Genomic DNA, 25,968 nt, shown 5'->3' on the forward strand with positions numbered 1-25,968 from the left:
ATATAAGGAAACTATTTAGTATATTTTGACCTAAACATTTACTTCAGCAGCAACTTCCATGTATCTTGCAACTATGCTTTCAGCGCCATCGGCGCTCTCGTTTTAAATTGCGGCCCGTCATGTTTGAGGATCAAAAAAGGCGCGCTTTAAGCGACCAGCGGCTCTTGCGGGAATATTTTTTAAAGAAATTCTGTTTATATCTTCATTTTAAATTCATTTTTTTTGCATTTAATAATATAAATAACAAGTAATAATATTTCTAGATTAAACACGCATTTTACTTTGTCAGTTTTCTATAGAAATGGAAAATACCCCTTAATATTCCTATATACTCTTTATGACTGAAACAAAGGAGTAAAATACGCTTTAACAATAATATCTGGGGGTGAAATACCCTTTAGACTAAATCCTTATCTGGAGCTCTGCTTGTACAGCATGCAGTCTTAAGATTGCTATTGTTTTGAGGCCTACACTTGCTATATAATCTCTTGTATTATGTATTAAACCCAGACGTCCTGCCTAAAGACATTTGTCCCAGACACTGCATGGTTCCTACATTATTGTGACATTCCAGGCCTTTGTTCCTAAATTATTTTAAAAATCCTGGCAAGTTGTTTTGTCAATACATGTATTAAAAAAATCCTGCAGTGTAAAAATAGTGTTACACAGGACGTCAATCTGATGTCAATCAATGGCCACCTTTGTCATAAATAGTTTAGGAACTCAAGTTTGTGGGAACCAATGTCCAGATACTATTTGATATTGTAACACTGTTGTTTGGTTGTTACTGCATCACTCATATAGATCAGATTAAGTGAAGCAGTTTTGTGTGTATCAAACCCAGATGTCTGAATAATAGTTTTGAATGAGGCTTTTAAGTAAAATTGTTATCAATGTCTGTGAACCATGATGCACTTACTCACTTACTTAAGCAGATAAATCACTCCAAATTAAATTTGTCTTTAAGTGCTTTCTTCTGGTAAAACTGAATAGGATCCTTCATTGTCCCTATTGAAACTTAGTGGTGAACAGTCATTGTTTTCGTCTTAATCTGCTCTTTTCTAAGGCTTGCTCCACAAAAACCATTCAGCTGTGCTCTGGGAAAATGGGGCTAAATGCATATGCGTTATTAAGGGTCCTCCCAGATTAGCCAGTGTAGTCTGCACAGACTAAGCAGAGATGACACCTCCCACTTTTAAGTTATGTTTCTTTTAAAAGAAGTTTAGGCAAAAAGTGTCACCCCTGATTAGCCTGTACTGACTGCACAGGCTAATTTGGGATGACACTTTACGCATATGCATGAAGCCCAGTTTTTCAAAGGGAGGCTAATATTTGTTCAGAATATATCACTTTGAAGTATGTGTTTGCAGAAATCAATTTATAATAGTGGTAGAAAGGGTTTGTTTTTAAAGTTTATCACGTCAATTCGTCTTTTTATGTTATTTCATTTTGTATTGTTGTTATTAGCTTAGAGATTTAGCAGCTGTGCATGTGGGACCTACAAGATATCATATAACTTTTCGCGATGATGATGAGTTGGAAAATGGTGAGGTTATTCGACCCCTGTAATCAAAATTGCTTTCCAATATTTGCACTTAGCCATGAATGTGCATCCTTTGGCTTTACTGGAACCACTTTGGGTTAGTTAGAGCCTCTTTTGGTTCAATTTCTGCTTGTTAAGGTACAGGGGCCATTCTTATTAAATGATTTAGGATAGTTTTATATTATGCTACAATTTTTAAAGATATCCGTTATTAAATAATTTTTAGTTATTCTATGCATTTTATTATTTGGTATTTTTTTACATGTCTTATTTTAGATTTTAAACATCTTCTACCTAAATCTGCAAAAAATCAATCACATTAAAAATTTGCCTTTAAGATATTTAATAAGACTAAGGCCTGATATGGAAGTTGTTGATATTTGCTAAAGAAAAAGATGCTTTAACTTCAACAAATTTAGGCAATTACGCGGATTGTAATTACAAACTTTGATTTTTTAGCATTTACCTTCATAATAGCCTTTATTCAATAAAGAAGACACAACAGACAGTTACTTCAACAAAGAAACAAAACTGGTATTCATGATCTATCATTCATTTACTGTACATTCCATTTAAAATTGCTCATTTCTTCAGCAGATATCAAACATATGTTGCATGAATATTGCTACATTGTATGGTTATGATATAGGGTTTATACATAAGTGTTAAGTATTGGCCAGTCATTATAATTGTCCATGAACATCCGGGGCTTCGACACCATTGCATGTGCTATGCATGTTACACATGAACTTGTCTATGTTTTGCTTAACCGTGATGAAATGGAGCAGACAAAATGCTCACACAAATTCCCTTAAAGCTGGAAAATACTGTGTTATACTATATGTACAAATTAACAAGGTAAAATATTTTTCAGTATGGTTTTACCATTTTGCAGCCTAATTGGCAAAACATATATTCCCTTTTGTGCTTTTAAAGTTGCCATTCATTACGGTAAAGCATTGTACAGATAAATCAACCCTTGTTTTACACGTTTCATTTACCTGGATATTTATATGTGTGTGACAGTGTATATTGCATGCTTCTCCTTGAAACCAGATTTGTTAGGAAATTAGCAATACCCTTGTCAGTGATGGAAACTAACTTCAAATGGTTGGTTGCCAAAATGGACAAACGTATGAAGTATGGTGGTTGCCCTGCCCAACAGTAAGAAGCCCGAGACCAATTTGATCATATTTAAATAAATCTTTAGAAATCTTAGGTACTGTTAAGTGCTTTGATTGGTTAAATCTTTGAAAATTAGTTCTGTATGCAGTAAATTGGTTTAGCAGAAAGAGGTACATGCTGAATTGTGTTAATTTGGCTTTCTTTAAAAAGCTAGTTGCCTTATTGGACTAGCAAATTTTAAAGTTGACTTGCCCTGATATAAATTAATTTGTCTCGGCAAATGGGCTACCACTTATTTCAATGGCTGCTTAAGATTATAATCTTTAGATTAACTTATTTTTAATTTATTGTTTTTATTTGTCTGATTTGATTTTTTTTGTTTTATTTATTAAATTTCATTTGTGTTTAATCCCCGCACTGTGACTTCTATACGCCCGTGAAAAAAAATCGGGTTTTGTTTTATTTGCACATTTCTCAAAATTGTGTTCTTTATATTTGGCAGCCAGTTGTAGAATGATATGCTTTCTATAGTTTGATTTTGATCAGTCCCCCTTCACATGTTGATGCTATGCGATTGTACTTAGAGCCAAAATAAGTTGGTCATGTTTGTGGAAAAAGTACACACTTGCACTTGTTTATGTCGAGTCATTTGTGTATTTTCATGTACTTCTCACGTACTGTGCACATATTGACCTGAACAGAAAAGATCAAACACTAGCCTCTATTTATTGACAATAAGCAAAGTTATTTACCTCTAATTTGTGTATTTGTAATACATAATACTTATGTTTCCTGTATGTTGCTGAACATTGTATAGGCTTATATGGTCCCTTAAATGCTACTTGCTTATGTCTGCATGTTATTTCTATGTTGTTTGCCCCAAATATTATTTTACAAAGGAGGATTAGATGCAAGAGGGAAGTCACCTATCCCAGAAAAATAAATCTTCAAATAACAATACATTCTATACAGGTCGTTTTCTTGGAAAACCTGGCTTTATAATGTGCATGGTTTCTTTCCAGATAAGCCTGTGCAGTCTGCACACGTGAATCAGGGATGACACTTTTTGCCCAAACTGGATTTTCGCTAAGAAGAGAATTCCTTTACACGAAAAATACCATAAGAGTCGAATGTGTCTTCCCTGATAAGCCTATATAATGAGGACTTGCCATGCTAATCTGGGAAGAAATGTAACTTACATGCATTAAGCCCAGTTTTTCCAGAACACTGCTTATATAACTATGTTGTTTTTTCTTAGCCGGAGCATGCTCAGATAGTTTCCATCAACCAGGCCGGACAGCAAGTATGAGCGATACGCTTATCTCTCCACTTCTCATTACACAGTTATCTTAACAAGACCTCTAATACAGCTTTCCAGAAATCTTTCAACTAAGAAATAATACATGTCTGATGACTAAGCCCAAAGCTGTGCTATATAACACATATACGGTATGGTGTAATGTATTTTATCCTATCATTACAATCAAATCAACTAATCGGTCATGTAAAAACACATTTTATAAACTTTTTTTTTCTATCGCTATTTTTTTAATGTTTTGAATGTTAATGTTTTGTCATCTAAGTGCAGTAAACATAAATTAGATTGCTGAACTCGGAAACATTTTTTTTAACAGATTTTTATGCCGTTTACATGATCCATGAGGATAGAATAAAACAATAAATAAAATATTATGTGCATGAGTATTGGATAAAGAGTTTAATTATGCTCTGCACAAAAAGGGCTTAGCAAGCCTCGTGCTCATCTATTTCAAGCATTGTTCTCAAATACAGACCTTTTGTTGTCTACATATTAAGTTAATTGTGCAGTGACCCATGCACAAAATACTTTGAAACAATTGCTTAAAGTTCCCTGTTACTTAAGGATTGTTGTTGTTTAAAAAAATCTGAATGCTGAGAAGCTGGTGGTAATTTAGTTATTTTATCTTTATGGGTAGATGTTTGCTTATCATTTTTTGTACCTGTGCATTTTTTTATAGATGTGACCAGATGCCTCAACAGCATTTTTTAAAATTAAAATTTCAGTTTTTATATTTTAAAATAAGAAGTTTAGACTGTGACTTAATTGTTCCAAATGTTAGATATAAAGCTGCCAAAATATTCATTGCTGAAAGCAAAATGCTTTTGAAAAAAATAAGAAAGAATCAAAAGCATTTTTTTAACACGTTCTCAGTAATACTAATGATTGGTAACATATTAAGGTGTAATCTTGTATAACTTTGTCTATATATTAACTGTATATGTGGCTGGGAACGAGATTTTGACCCATCTGGTCAAAAAATGACTTTTTCAGTTAAGCATATATTATGAAAGTGCTACATCTGAAAAACCAAAATCTGAAATTTGAGCATTGAATTCCTAAAATTGACGAAGTTATGTCATTTTTTGTATTGCATGTCAGAAACACTGATTTGCGCGATTTTGTACGAAATGACGTTTCAATACAACGAAATGACGTTGTAATTCTACCAGTATTAGTTCATTTTATGCTGATCAGTTTTTGTTGATAATCACTCAATTGTGTGTGTATGGTGATGACAGTCATTAACTATGACTTACATAATTAATTGTATTATTATAAAACATTAAACGCTCATTGTTGCCATGGAAACAGACACTGTTCTTTTTTCAAATGTATTGTCATTTTAAAGAATTTAAGACACAGAATAACAACACATCAACAAAATATCTTCTGGACAGATATTAAACATTACCAACATGTTTATAGTAAAATCAATGTATGAACATTTTCTGAAAATAGGGGTGTATTCATAAATTGAACATATTGTATAGCAACGAACTTGAAACTAAAATGAAAAAAAAACTGACATTTTGAATTTTTGTTAAGCATCTATACTGCCATACATGGTTTATTTAGCAATTGTATTTTATTCAAAGATTGATACACAATTAATTAGATTTATTTAAATTAAGTTAACAGTTGCTATGGAAACAGTAAATTATCAATTTCATTTGTACCTGTTATCAACAATGAAATTGACCATAAGTGTAGATAGAAAATAATATCAACCCATTTCATATATAGAGGTCCAAAAACATGATTTTCAAATAAAAGAAAATTACAGCAATAAGCACATCAATATTCAATGGTAAACGTCACCATAGATTAAACTTTACACAACAAAATATGTTCGTTTACTTGTAAAATATAATAGATACATAATATGAACACATATGTTTACATCACACATTTTGATGTCAATACAAACTACAACAGTTTAAGTTATCTTTGAACACATGCCAGTCATATTATACAATGTAATAATCATACTGTACAGAATATTTTATAGTGAAATCACTATGATTGATTTGTTAATTAATTATAAATCTCAGTTCAGCTTATATATGCCCATAAACTATTTTTGATTATTGATTGCTATGTCACTTTCAATAAAAGAAACACACTATTAATAAGATATTCAGCTAATTGTCATACAAATAACAATACCATGTAAATGTCATAGTCATGAATACTAATCAGAAAACAGTTTATCATAAGTATAATGCAAGAACAACAATTTGAGAAAATGAACAATTGTTAATAGGATAACATGCTCTCACATTTTTTACTTTGGAATAGATGGTTTGGGACACACAATGTCTCTGGCAACTTCATTGATAAAGAACGGTGCAATTTTCTCGTAAAGATACCACTGCCTCAGATGATCTAGAGGGGGGATAACCTTAACTGTTGGAAGGCAGCCTGCCTCGGGTCTTGCCTTTAGAAGATTAAATCTAACTTCCTCCGAGTCACAGAACTCTCGACAAATGAGAACCCCTGGCTCATCCGCAGTGCAACGAAAGTGGTAGTATTTTGTGATGTTTTTTAAAAGTTTGAAATAGTTTTCTAAGAATGTCTTCCAGTTCAAAAACACCACCGGTCTAGATGGATCATTTACGCGTTGCGGAATGTTATGCCCGGACCTAGAAGATGCTTTAACTGTGTAAGCAATGTCCTCCATACATTCAGCATCTGATTGGCGCCATTTTATTTTCCACACACCAAAGTGCCAATCTGGCGTGAATTTGGTATGTCCCGGTAGCATCATACTCAAGGAAACAGACTCATGCAGACCTGCAATGATATTCCAAAAAAACAGTAACAATTTTATAATCTTTTTCTTCAGGTTACAACCTCGAAAGATTCATTTCAATATGCTTTATACATTTTGTAATTGATAGAAACAAGCGACCAAAGTTCTTATCATATAGTATAACAAGAGCACCGCCTAGACAGCTCATCTATTTGTCAAAGTATGAATCAAATCTGATCATAAATAAAGAAGTTATGGCAATTTTAGTAAAATCTTTCCAAAATGAAATGGGGGGATTCTTGGGTGGGATGGTTGGACAGTCTTTCAAAAATAAAATAATACAAATAAATATTTGTTTTTTTAAAGGATTTTGCAACAACATAAAATGTTTTAATTGGGGGGGGGGGGGGGTTAAGAGGGGGGTATAGTTGGGCTGTGGTCATTTATTAGATGATTAGTGCTGCAAGTATGAAAGCAATAGCTTTGATACTTTAGAAATAAAGTGGACCTAAACACAAACCTTTTCAAATGTCTCTACACACTACACATTATTATACTTTTTAAATGGTTATATTTTAAAGAAAGACAATGACCGTTTTATTACCTGTCAACACTCTCCACATGCAATAGCCCAGAATGGTGTTGTTTTTATTCTGCCCAACAGCATTGTCAAAGTGAATCTGCGAATAAACATTTCTTGTTTAAAATAATTAATATATATTTAAATGGAGATTATTGCTACACCTATGAAAACATTTATGAATTAATGGAAACAGAATTATGTTATGTCCAGCAACAAAATGAAATAATTACAAATTACAAAAACATAGATTAAAGTAACAATTATTACAAAAGCAACTATGTATAAATTTACTTAATCTTTCCAGTGAAAAGAAAGACAAAACATTATTTTGTTAATCTCAGAGTATGTATAGCAATAAATTACCTCTGCGTGTTTTTCTCCAGTGCCAAAGTGAGAAAAATAGTGGTGCACCAAACTTGTGACACAATCGCCACCTTTCCCAGGCATTTCTGACTCGTCAATCATATAGAATCTCTGTATTCCTGTAATATTGTTTTATGTACATAAAAATAATTTTTACAAATAAAAACTATAAAAAGACTATATTTTAATACGTCATGCATACAAGATTTTCACTTAATGTTTGTGCAAAACACTTGTATTGTTTAATTACAATATACACAAGGCTTGTCAGCAAAGGATGACATATGCCTCCTTTTTCCACATTTTTCTAAACCTAAGCGCAAAGTGTTTTTGCACTTTTTCGAAACCTAAACGCAAAGTGTGACGGAATTTCAGACAGACAGACAGACGGACAGTGTGATCACTATATGCCCACCTTCGGGGGCACCCGGGTGTACATTGTCCAGGGTAATCATGGAACTTAGGCTGGAAATCCATGGTATAACATGGAATTCCATGGAAATCCCTGGAATTTGAAACAGTTTCCAGGGTTTTCCAGGGTTTTGTTCTAGAAATGTCCATGAAACGTGGACTTTTTTTCCAAGCATTTTCCAGCCTTGGATGGAAAAGCATGGAAAAGGAATGGAAAACGCTGGATTTAGGCTGGATAACCATGGAAAATATTTCCAGATAGCATGGAAAGTGGAACATAGAATTTTTTAAGCATGGAAAAGACTCTAACATTTTCAGCTGACCCTGGAAAAAACTTAGACTTTATAAGAAAAGAAAATAACTTTTAAAAATGCAACACATTTTATTCAAAGTAAATCAGAGTTCAACAATTTACACAACATATGAATAAAGCATAAAACAATGTGCATAGTTTGGGCAGAAATAGTAGTAGTTATAGTAGTAGTAGTAGTGGTAGAAGTAGTAATGCTGAGGCTGGCAGTAGAATATGTTGTAGGAGTAGAAGTAAAAGTGGTTGTTGTATAAGTTGTATAAGCAGTTAAACTACTGATAATTATACTATTGGTGCAAATTTAAGTGACAGTAGCAGTAGTAGCAGTTATTATTGTGTTGTTGTTTTAGCATTTACAGGAATAGTAGCAGTAATGGTAGCAATAGTAGTATAAATAATAATAACAATACTAGTAGCAGCAGTAGTAGTAGTAGTTACGGAAGTAGCATTAGCAGCAGCAGCAGTAGTAGTAGTAGAAGTAGTAGTAGTAGAAGTAGTAGTAGCAGTAGCAGCAGCAACAGTAGTGGTAGTAGTAGAAGTTGTAGTAGTAATAGTAGTAGAAGTAGCAGCAGTAGCAGCATCAGCAGCATCAGTAGCAGTAGTAGTAGTAGCAGTAGTAGCAGCAGTAGTAGTAGTAGTTAAGGAAGTAGCATTAGCAGCAGCAGCAGCAGTAGTAGTAGAAGTAGTAGTAGTAGAAGTAGTAGTAGTAGAAGTAGCAGCAGCAGCAGTAGTAGCAGTAGCAGCATCAGCAGCATCAGTAGCAGTAGTAGTAGCAATAGTAGTTGAAGTACTAGTAGTAGTAGTAGTAGTAGTAGTAGTAGTAGTAGTAGTAGTAGTAGTAGTAGTAGTAGTAGTAGTAGTAGTAGTAGTAGTAGTAGTAGTAGTAGTAGTGGTAGTAGTAGTAGTAGTAACAGCAGCAGCAGCAGCAGCAGCAGTAGTAGTAGTAGTAGTCGCTGCAGCAGGAGTTGTAGTAGTAGTAGCAGCAGCAGCAGCAGGAGTAGTAGCAGCAGCAGCAGTAGCAGCAGCAGTAGCAGTAGTAGTAGTAGTAGTTGAAGCACTAGTAGTAGTTGAAGCAGTAGTAGTAGTAGTAGCAGTAGTAGCAGCAGTAGTAGTAGTAGTAATAGTAGTAGTAGTAGAAGTAGTAGTAGTAGTAGTAGTAGTATAAGTAGAAGTAGCAGTAGTAGTAGTAGTAGTAGTAGTAGTAGTAGTAGTAGTAGTAGTAGTAGTTGTTGTTGTTGTTGTTGTTGTTGTTGTTGTTGTTGTTGTTGTTGTGGCTGTTGTAATAGTAGTAGTAGTTTTGCAGAAGTAGTAGTAGTAGTAGTAGTACTAGTAGTAGAAGTTATAGTAGTAACTTTCAAAGCTATGTCTACAAGTTTAAATTCTTTAACCCTGTTCAAGGTGTATACACACTCAATATTTAACTACAGTCCAGCGCAATTAACAAACTATCGATAAACCTGTGTGTGAGTCAGATATGTCTGCTGCTAATCTATTGGTTATAAAATATCACAGCCTTTTCTGATTGGCTGAGTTCAAATACAGAAAGTTTACCTGTTAGATTTAAATTCTGACGTATTGTAGAAAATTTACAGGTTAAACTTGTTGTTAAAATGAAGTTAATGTAATGTTCACAAACAGTCGAGTTAATGAGTTTTTCCATTAACAAGAATGTCTTAAAATAATAATGTATGGATATCATTTGGAAAGTGACATGAAATGTTGTTAAAAAGTGATGCATACAAGTGTTTCAGAAGTCTGTCTAGGAATAGAACAACAACTGAAGGTTTGTGCTTTTCATTATTTCTAAATATTCCTTTAAATTTATTCTTCTTATGTCATCATTGTAGACCTTTTTTATGTGACATTTTAGGTAAAAGTATGGCAAATATAGAAGTTTAAAAGCACCTGTCACACACATTTTCACTAAGTGCAGTTTGCAGCTTGATAAAGGAAGTCCTATGTGGAGATATTAATAAGCTTGAATGTAGTATCGGAAGTTTATAATGCATGGCTAGGGAACTGAGGCTAAGGGAGTTATGTGCTGTGTAATGATGCTCATTAATGCTGTTAATGTTTATAAATAAATTAATTAAACCAATAGCATTGTTTTTTAGGTTTCACTGTGCATTTTCATACCAATAGAATTACACATCATTCTAATTATAGCAATAATAAATTTGTACTAATCATACCTACAAATTTTGTTATGCTATGCTTTGTGATGTATTAACTTCATTGTAAGTTATTATTTAAAGACAATTTTACTAAATATTTAAAACAATACTTGAATTATTTTCTATATACATTTTCATTATGTGCTTTAACTGTAGCTGACCAGTTGATGGAAGATACTGCAGAGTTTGGCAGGGAAATTACCCAAGACAGCAAAGCGGCTCTTTTGGCGCATTTACCAAGAGGACTAACATGGCCACAAATTCATGGTAAATATTGTTATGCCCCGGGCTCATATAAGTAATTTAGTGTTAACCACCTGAAAGTATTTTGTCTTTTTGGTATCCAATATTTTGGTCTAGTTTCAATTACAGGTTATTTTTATATGAATTAGCAAATTAGCATATCTTTCATATAGCAATATCTGAATATAAAATTCCTATATATGTTTGAGTTTCCAGATACATGCTAGTGTACCCCGTTTTGGGGCATTTAAGAAAACAACAATATAAATTTCAAAATAAAAGAGAGTCATATAAAAATATAAGTTAAATCACCAATTTATTCACTTGAAAGTCTCAGTTTTCCTGTGTGGTTGCCTGTTTTTAAGTAGATTAAAGCCCGCTTACAAACTTTAAGAGAATAAATTTCAGTAAATGGAAAAGAAATAATTGCTAACTACTTAGGATCGTAAATGTTCGCTCAAATACAAAAAAGCCAGATGTACCGAATTGAGCAGTGATATGAAATATCTAAAATAGATTAAAATATGAATGAGCATTGAAGTATAGATATTCAATCATATGATTGCTGCACATTTACTTTTACAGATGAATGTAAAAAACTTATGACTTTCTTGTAATATTGTTTGCTTTGTTTTTCTTTCAGAGATCATGCAGGAGCCGTACAGTATAACAGCAGTACAAGTTCTATAAAAGATCCACGACCTACTGAAGCCCAGCTAATTAACAAAAAAGTTTTTAAAAACTGTAATTTTATCCCACCTGGGTACTTATAATTTACTAAGCTGCCTTCACAAGTTTTAGACTTGCAATTATATTTTAAACTGTCACTTGGAAAGTAATACATGTACATGCATTATGTTCTGAATTTCTTTGAACAATAAAATTATATAAAAGTATTTTAATGAAATTGAGCACCTTAATTGCATTAAAGTGAAAGTAGCTGAGAAAAATAGTATCCTTGTGCTCATGGGCAGCTACATATATTGTGACAAACATGAAGTAGCTAAAATAACTTAAATTTTTCATTTTGTTTCTTGTATATCGTTTGTACAGGGTTCGTGAATTGTTACTGTATATTACTTGACTTGCTTGTATTTTGTTACTTTGAATACATGTTGTTAAGGTTGCATTATACTTTTTTACTTTTAAAGTAGCGCCTGTTCTGTTATGTAAGGGCCTGATTTATGATAATGGACCTAGAGGCTTTGTAAGCATGTATTAAACAACACTTTTTGATCTGAATAATTTGTTAAATAAATGTAACACAATTTGTAATCTGATGTTATATTTTGATGAATTGTGAACAAAATAATACATCAAAGAAACTAAGGCATTATGTTGATTTTTTGTTTTGTTTTAATCTATCCTTAAATTATGATTTATTTAAGCTGTGAGTATTGTATTCATTTAATACATGAATATTGTTTTTAGACCAGAAATTTCTTTTTCTATTCAGTGACCATGGTAAACGCTGGACAATTTTCCATGTTATACCAGGCATCCATGGAATATTAAACAAAGAAAAACCCTGGAACATTTTCCAGGGTTTTCCAGCCAGCATGGAAAAAATACCGTCCGAATACTCCATGTAATCTGGAAAACCCTGGAAAAAAATCCATGGTTTTCCATGGTTTTCCAGATTACATGGAGTATTCGGACGGTATTTATTCAATGCTGGCTGGAAAACCCTGGAAATTGTTCCATGGTAATTATTCCAGGGAGCCTGGAAAACCATGGAAACTATTCCAGGCTATTTCCACATACCATGGACAATTTTCCACCCTTTTTTTTAAATATTGACGCTGGAAAAGGCTGGAAACTTAGTCCGAATACTCCAGCCTCATATTTTCCATGGATTTCCATGGAAAACCCTGGACAAAGTACAGCCGGGCATAAAAACAACAACTAAATAATGCAGTATATTAACAAATGTTTTTCTTATAGTAGTGCAATGTAGTTACAATTAGTTATTATTACATATTGTGAAGATATATAAAACTGATAATTACAATAACATACCTGTTCCTTCAGCGCACATCCCAAACACATGGCACTTTCTTGGTGTCGCAAAGTAGATTGGCCCCACTTGCATGGCGTGATGAGGGTAGTGTACACACTGGGCAAAATCCCATGAGTAGTGAAGTGTGGCATCTAGTGAACATGGTTCTGCACCTGTTAACAAAATGAACCAAATTGTATTAAGTGAATCAATTTATTTAGACATGTTTTATTATATATACATATTTTTATAATTGTTTACCAACATGTACAGCTAGATGCACCATATAAATGAATGTTCAACATTTAAGCTATAGCATGTTCATGGCAAAATTCATAAAATGCTGCGGTTCATCTTCCAGGACAAAGCACAAATGTACCTCATATGAGGTACCTTATTTGTATAACATATTTTTGAATAGTTAATTTACAATTTATGAATTAATAATGGAAATAAAATTTGTTTATTAAAAAATCCTCATTTTTCAAGACCTTCAGTGACATCTGTAGTACTGCACACAGCTTTACTACAAAGAACCTGGTCCTTGAAAAGTTGGCGTTGCCGGTTGGCCTTTTGAACATGACATGTATAGTCACTTAGTACATTGTGCCTTTCTTCATCTGACAGATGAGCATTGGTTTTTAATTTGCCAATGAATTTTTGACATTTTACACACAAATCTGTCGCTGGTGTAGCTACTGCAATGTGGGGGCATAATGAATTCCATTTGTTTCTAAATGTTTTTAAAGACACAACTCTATAGTTTGCTTCCTTTGCACTCTTCATGTATAAGTCATAAATGTCAGTTACATTTTTGTCACATGGAAGAAGCAAAACTGTCTGCTTTGGACAATTAGGCAGTCGTCCGGGCAAAGGTAATGCATTTTTATTTGCATATTCTTCAATGATTTTTTTTATTCTTGTAGTATCGTCGAATGAAAGTGCATGGGCAGGTGTTGTTTTGCAATTACCATGTTCATTGACACTCAGGCCATACATGTCATAAGACTTACTCATTCTTTTCAACGTTGACTGAGAAATTGCAAATGCAAAACAGAAAGTTTTCTTACAAATTTGCTGACCATGGAAAAAATATTTCTGAGACGGTCTCATTCGCAACTTTTTAGATTTTTTGTTTTCAGATGTAAAAGTACTATTTTTTCTTTGGGTACAAAGTTGGGATTTAACTACAAGTTCTTTTTCTCTTGAAGACAGTTCCTGGCATTGGGTCCTATTTTCTAGCAGATTATCAACACCAACTATTGTTGAACATGGTTTACTTCCATAAAAGACACTACACTGGCATGTTTCACGCGTGAAATTTGAAATAATTTCTGCTTCTTTTTGATCTTCTTTTCTAATGTCATTCTGTTTGTGATCCATTTGTATTTGGTCAGACTCGGATTCGCCACAATTAATGTGGTCATCATAAAGTAAGCAATCAACCTGATCACATGTATCACCATCATAATCATCAAAATGATCATCAACATCTTCAAATGAAATACTTGCATGATTTCCCAAATCTACATCACAAGTTTCAACCTGTACAAAATTGGATTGGAAAACTGTCAAGTTATCATTTGATTTTGCAAAAGATTCATGGCCAATGTGGTATAACTCATCAACTTGTGCAAGTTCATTTAAAAATACGTCATCAGTCTGTGACAATTCGTATGGAATTGTAGATTCTTGGGAATAAATTTCACTAGTTTGGCTCATCATTCTTATGAAAACTTCACATAACATAAACTATCATTGAATCAAAACCAAACGACATTTTTTGACAACTTCCGGGTGAAAATTCCAATTATCGCATATAATCATGAATCGTACAGCCAAACTAATTTTAACAGTGGTAATAAACACTAGACGTGGTTAAATTTATATGGGATACATCCTTTGCCGACTAATTTCACATTATTCGACGGAAAAACAACAAAAAAGAAAGAAAAACTAACCTTTTTGTAAGCAGGAAGTTTATCCATTAATTGATGCAGTCACACGGTGCCGTAGTGTACGATGGGTTATAAATCAGCTATGGTTAAACTATACTAATGTTTTCGTATAAAAACCGTAACATAATCACTGATTGGGTAATTCATAGATTGTTTCGGAAAATAAATAAAAGAAATAAGATATTTATCGCAGTAAAAACGTGTGAAAATTGCGCGAAAAAGTTGTCACGACTTTGCAACGTTATTTCTCGTTAACGACGTCAGCGCCGAAAGGGTCAAAGTCTCGTTCCCAGCCACATATATATATATATATATATATATATATATATATATATATATATATATATATATATATATATACTCATTTAGATGTATACTATGTTAATATTAATATTTTCTTCGAGCAATAATATCGTACAAAGTTTTGCTTGTATCAAATTTTTAGTATCTTGCTCATCAATAATATTAATACAAATACATTTTAAATATTAGAAAATTATAAAATGACATCAACCATTTTTCTAAGTCTTTTAATGCTTATCAAATCAAATGTTTTTCATGTTCACATGCTTTGCATATAAAAATGATAATACCGTTCATACTTTAAACTGTTTAATATGTTGTTCTTTTGTATTTGTGAAAATTAAAAAACAACATATGTTTGAACTGCCCTGAGTATGGGCCCTGAACTAAACCCTGGTTATTCAAACAACACCTTTCTCTTAGGAGACTATGTCTATAACTCTTTCATCTCCTTATTTCTGAGCGGGAGACCATTTTGTGATTCTAACATGTCTTTTATCCCACAGCAGGAAAATGAAGAACCTACGCCTGAAGACTAACCCCTGTGTTAACCAGCATGTTGCATGTAAGGCTGGTATTAGGGACCCTGTAGATTGACCTTTGAGGAAGTTACCCATGTTTGGGCGTTAGTTTTCCGTAGCTTTAACTCGGTGACTGAGGGCTTCTAACATCTGTGTTTTCTTTGCTGTTCTAATGTATAATACTTTCCGTTTTTAGCTATGAGTGATGTTGAAGTGTTATGCATCAAGTGAACTTAAACTTTGTAAGTCCAATAAGAAACTATATAAATGCATCCCACATTAGCATTTTCAAGTAGCAAATAATTATCAGATAAGACTAGATGCAATATAATAGTAGAGCAAAATAACATTAAACAATCTTACATTAGTTCACAAGTTATAAGTTTTTTCTGTAAACTGATTCAGGCTGTCAACTGATTCCTATATTTTAATAAATTTCATATCTTTTAGATTGAAATCTTATATTTTGAAATGCCTCCTTATAACGTTGTGCTCAGGTGACCTAAAAAGTATTCTCTATTTTGAACATAGAATTGTATTAACATGCAGCGTTGGGCAGTATTGGACACTAGTGTGACAACCTCTAGTTATAATTTACATAGAATTATTTATTATCACTTAATGGATGCAACATGATTAAGTAAGTACATATATTTCACTGCTAGAGTTGAGAAGCAAGATTCAAAGTCCTTGTAGATAACCAAGACAGTATTATCCACTTTAGAGCACAGTTACAACTCCTGCCCCATGTAAGTAAACTTCACAAACCTTGCAGTGTGGAGTATAAAAACAATGTTTCATAGACTAACTAGTACGCGCTAATAGGGCGACTATTGTACTTTTGTACAATTGGTGTGCATTTGGTCCACTGCGTCTTCTCACAAAGGTTAAGCCTAAAATTTGTCATCTAATTGAGCCACACTCTGGGACAATGGGACAAAATGTATGGGTGTAAAGTGTTGTACCAGACAGCCTGTGTAGTCCGCAAATAGCAAAATGTATGTGTGTAAAGTGTTGTTCCAGAGAGCCTGTGCAGTCCGCATAGGGCAAAATGTATGGGTGAAAAGTGTTGTTCCAGAGAGCCTGTGCAGTCCGCATAGGGCAAAATGTATGGGTGTAAAGTGTTGTACCAGACAGCCTGTGCAGTCTGCATGGGGCAAAATGTATGTGTGTAAAGTGTTGTTCCAGAGAGCCTGTGCAGTCCGCATAGGGCAAAATGTATGGGTGTAAAGTGTTGTTCCAGAGAGCCTGTGCAGTCCGCATGGGGCAAAATGTATGGGTTAAAGTGTTGTTCCAGAGAGCCCGTGCAGTCCGCATGGGGCAAAATGTATGGGTTAAAGTGTTGTTCCAGAGAGCCTGTGCAGTCCGCATGGGGCAAAATGTATGGGATAAAGTGTTGTTCCAGAGAGCCTGTGCAGTCCGCATGGGGCAAAATGTATGGGTGTAAAGTGTTGTTCCAGAGAGCCTGTGCAGTCCGCATGGGGCAAAATGTATGTGTGTAAAGTGTTGTTCCAGAGAGCCTGTGCAGTCCGCATGGGGCAAAATGTATGTGTGTAAAGTGTTGTTCCAGAGAGCCTGTGCAATCAGCAAAATGTATGTTTGTTACGTGTTGTTCAAGAGAGCCTGTGCAGTCCGCATGGGGCAAAATGTATGGGTGTAAAGTGTTGTTCCAGAGAGTCTGTGCAGTCCGCATGGGGCAAAATGTATATGTGTAAAGTGTTGTTCCAGAGAGTCTGTGCAGTCCGCATGGGGCAAAATGTATGGGTGTAAAGTGTTGTTCCAGAGAGCCTGTGCAGTCCGCATGGGGCAAAATGTATGGGTGTAAAGTGTTGTTCCAGAGAGTCTGTGCAGTCTGCATGGGGCAAAATGTATATGTGTAAAGTGTTGTTCCAGAGAGTCTGTGCAGTCCGCATGGGGCAAAATGTATGGGTGTAAAGTGTTGTTCCAGAGAGCCTGTGCAGTCCGCATTGGGCAAAATGTATGGGTGTAAAGTGTTGTTCCAGAGAGCCTGTGCAGTCCGCATGGGGCAAAATGTATGGGTGTAAAGTGTTGTTCCAGAGAGCCTGTGCAGTCCACATGGGGCAAAATGTATGTGTGTAAAGTGTTGTTCCAGAGAGCCTGTGCAGTCCACATGGGGCAAAATGTATGGGTGTAAAGTGTTGTTCCAGAGAGCCTGTGCAGTCCGCATGGGGCAAAATGTATGGATGTAAAGTGTTGTTCCAGAGAGCCTGTGCAGTCCGCATGGGGCAAAATGTATGGGTGTAAAGTGTTGTTCCAGAGAGCCTGTGCAGTCCACATGGGGCAAAATGTATGGGTGTAAAGTGTTGTTCCAGAGAGCCTGTGCAGTCCGCATGGGGCAAAATGTATGGGTGTAAAGTGTTGTTCCAGAGAGCTTGTGCAGTCAGCACAAGCTATCAGGGACAACAGGTTTAATGGATATTGGTTAAGAATAGACTTCCTTTAAATGAACAAATCCTGTATTTAAGGTAAAAAGTATCGTCCCTGTATAACCTAAGTAGACAGCACAGGCTTATCATGACAACACTTTTTACATATTAATTGATAAAGGTTTAGGATAGACATCCTTTAATGAACAAATCCATTAAGGTTAAAAGAATCGTCCCTGATAAACCGAAGCAGACAGCACAGGCTAATCAGGGACAACACTTTTTACACAATGGATATTGGTTTAGAACAGTCTTCCTTTAAATGTATAAATCCATTAATGTAAAAAGTATCGTTCCTGATTAACCTAAGTAGACAGCACAGGCTAATCAGGGGCAACACTTTCTACATAATGGATATTGGTTTAGAACAAACTTCTTTTAAGTGAACAAATCCATTAAGGTAAAAAGTATTGTCCCTGATTATTATAATCTAAGCAGACAGCGCAGGCCAAACTGGGATGACACTTTACTTTAATGCATTAAGCCCAGTTTTCCCACAGCCTGGCTTAATTGTTTTTTTATCAGATACATGTGTGTCATCTAAAATTCATGTAACTCAATAAATGTCTTTCCAGCACTCAGAATTGGCTCTGAAGCATAATATTCATATAAATACAATATGAAATGTATTGAGAAATTTAAGTCCCAACACTTTGCAATATTCATTTAGTATTAAGTTACTTGTGTCTTTCATTTGAAATCTTAGAAATATCAGAATCTTATAATTGTATATAAAAATTGATTCCAAACATTTGTGAGGGTATTTTCAAATAATTATGTAAAAATACATTATATCCTTGAAAAAAATGTAACAATTTTAGCACTACATATATCTCAATCAATAGACGGTAAAATACTTCATTAACATTTGTTTGCTTGGAATGATTTCACAAAGATTCAGGTGCATGCACAAAAACACTTGCCTTGCTTATTTCCACAGCTTATTTAACTTTACACTATGTTTAATATTCATAAACATGCCATCTACTTAACAGTTTCAGAAAAAAAAATGTTTTCTTGAAAAGACAGTTATATTAATAACTTAAGACAATTAAAAATATAAAATATTAATTCAGGCATGTGTTTTCATGTTAACAGAGTAATGGAACATTATATATTGTATACAAATAAATATTTACTCATGGCAGCACTTTTTCTTTACATCTGGGTTGATTTTCAAAAGTTTTTTACCAACATGATTTTTTAACATGAATGAAATCGGGGTTTTCTGATGTTGTTATTAAGATATACACATGTATCTGAAGTTAATTAACAAGGCATAGAAAAAAGACTTGTACAATGCATGTTGTATTTAATTGTTGTAATTTAACAAACTGTTGTTCTTGAAGCATAAAAATGAAAATGAAACATCTTCTTTGTGCTTGTAACATGGTGTTGGGTTCACTTTGTTTCACAGACAACACTCTGAATTGACAGGAAGCCGGTCTTGATAATATTTATTTATTGTCATATTTTCTTTTTTCTTCATTGGTAATTTCAGTACAATATAAGTGCATTTACATCACTTGAAAAATCACAACACCAACAGTGTACTATGAAATTTAGTTATTACAATTCCAAAAGTTATTAAAAACTTAAGTTATCAATATATATTATTTGTTCCAGGATGTTTAATGCTTTTATTTATTTCTTCAGCAAAGCATATAGTAGAAGTATTAACATGACTATAATGTTGGCAATGTGTGGATGTTGTAATGATTAACAGTTTGTTTTAAAAGTTTATAATAATTATAATTGCCTCCCTCTTTTACATTTTGGATTGTCTCCCTTTGTTAAGAGTAGCTTGGTTTTATTTTCAGGAGAAGGAGGACAATGAAGATGATTTTCATGAGAGTGAACCCGAGTAAACCAGACAAATATTATAAAATAAGATTAAGAAAGGGGACTGAATGTGCACACATTTATTTTGAAACTTTGAAGTTTAGTGCACAAAAAGCAGTTAATTTATTATCTCTAAATAAACTTTTTTTGTCTTCTTCCTTTATTGATTTCCAAATAAACTATTGTTGAATAGTAACTGCCATGTGGATTCATGAAATACATAATTTATTACATGGAAACAATTGTTTTAAAAGGAACTGTGATAAAATTGCATTATATGTATTTTGTTGATGTAATAAATGAATTTGTAAAAAATTAAAAAATATCTGTGTTTGTGAAACACAATGCCCCCTACTGCACTTTGAAGATGCACCGCAGCTATATTAGAGAAAATTGTTAAGTCCAAGGCCCATAACTTTGCCCAAAATTAATGGACCACAACAAAACTCACTCTTAATTTGTAGGCCATGTAGGTAGACTCGCATAAAAAAATCAGCTCAATTGAAAATCATTGCTTAATTTTTTTTCCAGAATATGGAATGCCGGACAGACTGACAGACAGTCCGACTGCTATATGCTAACCTACAAGACGGACAGACAGTCCAACTGCTATATTCCAACCTACCGGACAGACGGACAGACAGTCCGACTGCTATATGCCAACCTACCGGGGGCATGAAAAAAAAAGAACACATAGATTCTTAAGTTTGTACAAAGAAAACAACACCTTTTGACTGTAAGAGATTGATGAAAACCACTTTTCAAAGAATATGGATATTTAGGTGCACACATTTTTTTAAGCCTGTTTTCAAAAAGGGACATATTATAAGATTACCCTTGTCGGGTGGGCGGTGATGGCGACGTCCACAGCAGTGTCCGCTCTCTAATATAAATAGTTTTCACCCAATCTTCACCAAACTTGGTCGGAAGTTGTATCTAGACAATATCTAGGTCAAGTTAGAATATGGGTCATGCCGGGTCAAAAACTAGGTCACTGAGTCACTTAGTGCATTTCAAGGATTAAGGATGGTGCCAGATATCTAATTGAAGTAGTTTTCATCCGATCTTCTCCAAACTTGGTCAGAAGTTGTATATAGACAATATCTAGGTCAAGTTAAAATATGGGACATGCTGGGTCAAAAACTAGGTCATAGGGTCAGGGGGTCACTTACAGCATTTCAAGGATTTAGCATGGTGTCCGCTTTCTCATTGAATTAGTTTTTATCCCATCTTTACAAAACTTGGTCAGAAGTTGTATCTAGACAATATCTAGGTCATGTTCGAATATGGGTCATGCCGGGTCAAAAACTAGGACAAGGGTTTACTTAGTGCATTTAAAGGAGTAAGCATGGTGTGCACTTTTGTTATTGAAGTAGTTTTCATCAAATCTTCACCAAACTTGGTCAGAAGTTGTATCTAGACAATATCTAGGTCAAGTTCGAATATGGGTCATGCCGGGTCAAAAACTAGGTCACAGGGTCACCCAGTGCATTTCAAGGATTAAGCATGGTGTCTGCTCTATAATTGAAGTAGTTTACAGACGATCTTCACCAAATTTGGTCAGAAGTTGTGTCTTAATGATAAATAGGTCAAGTTCAAATATGGGTCATGCCGGGTCAAAAACTAGGTCACAATGTCACTTAGTGCATTTCAAGCATTAATATGGTGTCCGCTCTCTAATTGAAGTTGTTTTCATCCGATCTTCACCAAATTTGGTCAGAAGTTGTGTCTAGATGATATCTAGGTCATGTTCAAATATAGGTCATGCCGTTTAAAAACTTAGGTCACTTTGCCTCTCAAATGGTTAGTTATGACATACAAATATATCATTTTGCCACTCAAATGGTTAAGTTGTCAAGTTGTCCAAAAATTGCAAACCGGCGTATCTTCAGACAGTTTGGCACTCTTGTTTAATATACTTCAATCGATAGATATTCATGCTCTATGTCCACAAAAGTTGTAGACCTCGCTCGCCTGGCTGGTACCTAAATCTAGTTCGGTTGAAGGGAACATTTTATTTTTTTAAATACAGACCTAAGTTCTAGAAATCAACCTTACAATCTCACAACTCCCATAAGTGTCTAAGAGCAACACAAAGTTTTTGTTATGGCTCAAAATGACTGTCTGGAGATAAGAAACATTCATCAATGCGATTGACGCATTACCACACATGCAGATTGCACCGCAGCTATATTATAGAGAAAATTGTTAAGTCCAAGCCAATAACTTCGGCAAAAATAATTGGACCAGAACAAAACTCTCTCTTCATCTGTAGGTCATGTAGGTAGACTCGCATAAAAAAATCAGCTCATATCGGAAAGCGTTGCTTAAAAAAATCCAGAAAATGGAATGCCGGACAGACTAACGGACGGACAAACAGTCCGACTGCTATATGCCAACCTACTGGGGAAATAAAAACAACAACACAAAAACACATAGATTGTTAAGTTTCAACAAAGAAAACAACACCTTTTGACTGAACATAGATTGTTAAGTTTGAACAAAGAAAACAATTCTTTTTGACTGAACATAGATTGCTAAGTTTGAACAAAGAAAACAACAACTTTTGACTGAAAAAGATTTATGAAAACCACTTTTCAAAGTATATGGATATTTAGATGCACACATTTTTTTCTGAAATTCAAGTTCACAAGCAACACTGAGACTCCTTTTCATAATGGATTAACTATAGGATCAAAATTGTAGATATCTTTCACACCCAAAGTTTGTTATCTAATTTTTTTGTCTCTCTAGATACAATGTTCCTGTCAAAATTAACAAGAGATGTTTTTAAAACATGTGAGCCTAGCTCCATCCTTTAAGAAGTAAGATCAACATGCCACACAAATCAATGTGTGCAATAAAACTTTTTGGAACAGATTTGTAAATACCCTGTTAATGAAGATTAAATGCTTTAATGCATTTACATATGCCAGTACCATAATATTTATTCAATTTTAATGGAATTCAGTGCCCAATGTTAAGATACTGATTTTATTACAATTAAAAGTCTTCTTAATGGATGTTTTTCATGGGTATGAACAGTACTTAGCATGATATAGTACCTATTTTAATTTCAGGTAACAAATCACTGTGACCTTGAACTTTGACCTCAATTGGCTTCTTTCTTTCCACACAAGTAGCCAACAAACCATTTAAATGATCCAAAGTGTTCTCTTAGTAGATATCATGCGAAATCTAAATGGACTGACAAACCAATGAACTGACTGCAAAGCGATATACCCCGGCTTCTTTGAAGAATGGTATATTTATAACACTTCCAAGTATTGAACAAAGAAAACAACAAAGTTTTTTTTTGTTGGTTTAAAAAGTATTTTATTATTAGGATGCTTTAAACATCACATGTGAATTACATTAATACAATAATGGATAAGAAAACAAATTACTAAAAACTTATAAGAATTCTTCTCCACAAGTTAACATGCTAACAAAGCTATCTTAACCCTTAAAATATTCTATACTTCTTTAATTAAACTCTACAGTTCATTTCTTTCATGATTTACGGCCTTAAAAAATAATGAGATAAATAAAACTTTTAGTCCTAACAAGTTGAAAACCATCCCTATGTTTCAGTTTCACCAAGAACTCTGTGCAAGTTTTTTTCAAACCAGCAGTATTGCAGTAGTTCATGTGAACCCCAAATTTTCACCATCATAGTTGATGATAAGAAACTTAAGCACCATAGCTTCCTCGGAGAATTCTTTCCCTCCAACATGACTTGTGATACACAGCAAGACCTAACTGGTGTCCTTGCATATCTAATAATCGGGTCTCAGTCTGTCACGATTGGTAGCTCACTTCTGAGAATGTTCATTAACATACTGCCAAGCTCTTCATCCTGCAAAAAAGAAAAGTAGTTAAGTCACTTAGTGGAGTTCAGTCCCATAGTGGAGTTCAGTCCCTTAGTGGATTCATTCTCTAAGTGGAGTTCATTCCCTTAGTAAAGTTCAGTCCCTTAGTAGAGTTCAGTCCTTTAGTCGAGTTCAGTCCCTAAGTAGAGTTCAGTCCCTTAGTAGAGTTCAGTCCTTTAGTCGAGTTTAGTCCCTTTGTGAAGTTCAGTCCCTTTGTGAAGTTTAGTCCCTTAGTGGAGTTCAGTCCCTTTGTGGAGTTCAGTCTCTTGGTGAGTTCAGTCCCTTAGTGGAGTTCAGTTCCATAGTAGAGTTCAGTCCCTTAGTGAAGTTCCGTCCCTTAATAAAGTTCAGTCCCTTAGTAGAGTTCAGTCCTTTAGTGGAGTTGAGTCCTTGTGAGTTCAGTCCCTTGTTGGAGTTAAGTTCCTTTGTGGACTTCAGTCCCTTAGAGCAGTTCAGTACCTTAGTAAAGTTCAGTCCCTTGGTGGACTTCAGTCCCTTACTTTACACATTTTATGTTCGATATTGTTGTACCGAAGGCTTTGTTAATATAGGCCCTATTATAGACATAATTCATCAGCAATTATAATACAGTTTTAAAAGAAGCTTTCATTCTAAGCAAAAACTTAAATACCAGTACTTAATTTCACTAATAACTTATATACAGGTGGTTTTGCCCAATTTTGAGAATACATATATCACCTTAAAGGGGCCTTTTCACAGATTTTGGCATTTTTTTTAACTTATTCATTAAATGCTTTATATTGATAAATGTAAACATTGGATCGTAAAAGCTCCAGTAAAAAATCAAGAATGAAATTAAAAAAAGGAAAATAACATTGCCCGGAGCAGGTTTCGAACCAGTGACCCCTGGAGTCATGCCAGAGTCCTGAAGTAAAAACGCTTTAACCTACTGAGCTATTCCGCCGAGTACACATAATTCACGTATTTTATACGTTATATAAGCAACCTTCGTAGTTTCACAAAATTTAACGACAAAAACAGAACTCTCCAAATTATTCAATCGTTTCGCGTTGCAACGCTTTATAATTTTTAGGTTTTAAAATCGTCAAAAGATGCATATAATGGCTATATTAGAGCATGGTAAATGTTCAGTATTACTGTTTCCTCACAAATATCATAACCAAAACGAAAATTTGCGAATCTGAAACAACTTTTTTCAATTTTGTCAATTTACCAAAGCGTGAAAAGATCCCTTTAACCTCGTAAATTAAGAATTTTAGCATCAATTTACTTTTAATAGCTTAAAGGTACAATTACTTGATTAATAACATTTCAATGATATAAATTACAGATGTGACTGGAAAAAAGAACATCTTCAACAACAAAATATCAATAAAATGTTTATTTACAAATTCAATTCTTTGTATTTCTACCATGAAGAACTATATTTCTAAACATCTTAAAGTGAAACCATTGGTTATTTTAGAATTCAATTGTGAAAACATAATCCCTGTCATTCCTGATAAGCCTGTGACAACACTACGCAAATGCATTAAGCCCTGTTGTCCCAGACTGTGGATACATTTCATTGATACTAGAACCAAGCCTCTGCACCCACCTGATGGGACCATGTGACCAGGACGGACTTGGGGTCATCATCTTCCCCAGAGGTCGTTACCATGACATCCGACACAGAGATGGAACCATCTGACCCAATCTGCGTCTGTTGATCAGTCATGTGGCTGCAAGTGTACGGAAGAGAGGATTGGTCTAGACAAAATTCAAACATGATTGCAGATAATTAATATAAAAAAAAGTGGAAATTAAAGCCAATATTTCAAAGAAGAGTTATCAAAATAACCGAAGGACAACCTTTTTTTTTATATAGACAAATTGCTTTCAAATCCTATGACAGGCTTGAAGAGTTCTCAGTATTTTGATCAAACCAAGGAGCTTCTGATCACCAGGTTGACATGATACCCAGTACAAAACCATTAGAAATAGGTGATAAAGTTTTAATGAACTCCTTTAAGACTTTCCTGAGAAACTGTGATCATAATGCTTCTATTCTTCAAATGAGCCGTGTTCTTTTAAACATGAGCTTAATGCATAAACATGATCTTAATGCATAAAGAACTGTCCAAGATTAGCCTGTGTAGTCTACACTGAACTGTCCAAGATTAGCCTGTGTAGTCTACACTGAACTGTCCAAGATTAGCCTGTGTAGTCTGCACTGAACT

General features: G+C 34.2%; 3 protein-coding genes and 1 long non-coding RNA gene across 18 annotated transcripts in view; 2 read left to right on the plus strand and 2 right to left on the minus strand.

Moving 5' to 3' along the window:
* LOC127882396 (leucine-rich repeat-containing protein 23-like) overlaps nucleotides 1–20,218 on the plus strand; it is a 38,450-nt gene extending 18,232 nt beyond the window's left edge. For 2 of the 14 annotated variants that reach the window (XM_052431000.1, XM_052430998.1), the window contains 3 exons: nucleotides 1,468–1,546; nucleotides 3,927–3,971; nucleotides 19,874–20,218. In XM_052431000.1, coding sequence (XP_052286960.1) covers nucleotides 1,468–1,546; nucleotides 3,927–3,971; nucleotides 19,874–19,890 — 141 coding nt within the window. In that variant the 3' untranslated portion in view covers nucleotides 19,891–20,218. Of the gene's footprint in view, nucleotides 1–1,467; nucleotides 1,547–3,926; nucleotides 3,972–15,591; nucleotides 15,651–16,330; nucleotides 16,356–19,873 lie in introns of all 14 variants that reach the window. The other 12 variants (XM_052431001.1, XM_052431002.1, XM_052431005.1 and 9 more) reach the window with 12 other exon arrangements.
* LOC127882393 (uncharacterized) lies at nucleotides 5,307–15,077 on the minus strand. 2 transcript variants are annotated; one of them, XM_052430995.1, is made up of 5 exons: nucleotides 14,786–15,077; nucleotides 12,845–12,997; nucleotides 7,688–7,806; nucleotides 7,346–7,421; nucleotides 5,307–6,782 (listed from the first exon to the last, which is right to left on the minus strand). In XM_052430995.1, exons 2-5 carry the CDS (start codon nucleotides 12,915–12,917, stop codon nucleotides 6,274–6,276), a joined length of 777 nt encoding a protein of 258 aa, XP_052286955.1. In that variant the 5' UTR covers nucleotides 12,918–12,997; nucleotides 14,786–15,077; the 3' UTR covers nucleotides 5,307–6,273. The 2 variants fall into 2 exon arrangements, with proteins under 2 accessions (XP_052286955.1, XP_052286954.1); XM_052430994.1 differs by lacking the exon at nucleotides 14,786–15,077 and adding an exon at nucleotides 13,316–14,579.
* Nucleotides 7,171–12,050, plus strand: LOC127882404 (uncharacterized). Its single transcript, XR_008050523.1, has 3 exons — nucleotides 7,171–10,191; nucleotides 10,739–10,849; nucleotides 11,469–12,050. It is a non-coding gene; the product is annotated as an uncharacterized LOC127882404 (long non-coding RNA).
* A 3,061-nt stretch (nucleotides 20,219–23,279) lies between the features above and the next one.
* The window catches only part of LOC127882394 (integrator complex subunit 11-like), a 40,279-nt gene continuing 37,590 nt past the window's right edge, over nucleotides 23,280–25,968 (minus strand). Inside the window, exons 16-17 of the mRNA XM_052430996.1 lie at nucleotides 25,347–25,470; nucleotides 23,280–23,754 (exon numbers count right to left, since the gene is read on the minus strand). Of these exons, the coding sequence (XP_052286956.1) occupies nucleotides 23,689–23,754; nucleotides 25,347–25,470 (190 nt within the window). The 3' untranslated portion in view covers nucleotides 23,280–23,688. The remainder of the gene's footprint in view (nucleotides 23,755–25,346; nucleotides 25,471–25,968) is intronic.

Source organism: Dreissena polymorpha, chromosome 5 (genome assembly GCF_020536995.1).
Source record: "Dreissena polymorpha isolate Duluth1 chromosome 5, UMN_Dpol_1.0, whole genome shotgun sequence".
NCBI lineage: Eukaryota > Metazoa > Mollusca > Bivalvia > Myida > Dreissenidae > Dreissena > Dreissena polymorpha.

What these genes read in the sequence shown, in the direction of transcription:
- LOC127882393 (XM_052430994.1), bottom strand. Translation starts at nt 14,573, where the DNA reads ATGTTATGTGAAGTTTTCATAAGAATGATGAGCCAAACTAGTGAAATT. An exon ending in CTGGAGAAAAACACGCAGAG is followed by an intron (nt 7,422 to 7,687) that starts GTAATTTATTGC and finishes GTTTATTCGCAG; the next exon opens with ATTCACTTTGACAATGCTGT. An exon ending in CATGTGGAGAGTGTTGACAG is followed by an intron (nt 6,783 to 7,345) that starts GTAATAAAACGG and finishes ATATCATTGCAG; the next exon opens with GTCTGCATGAGTCTGTTTCC.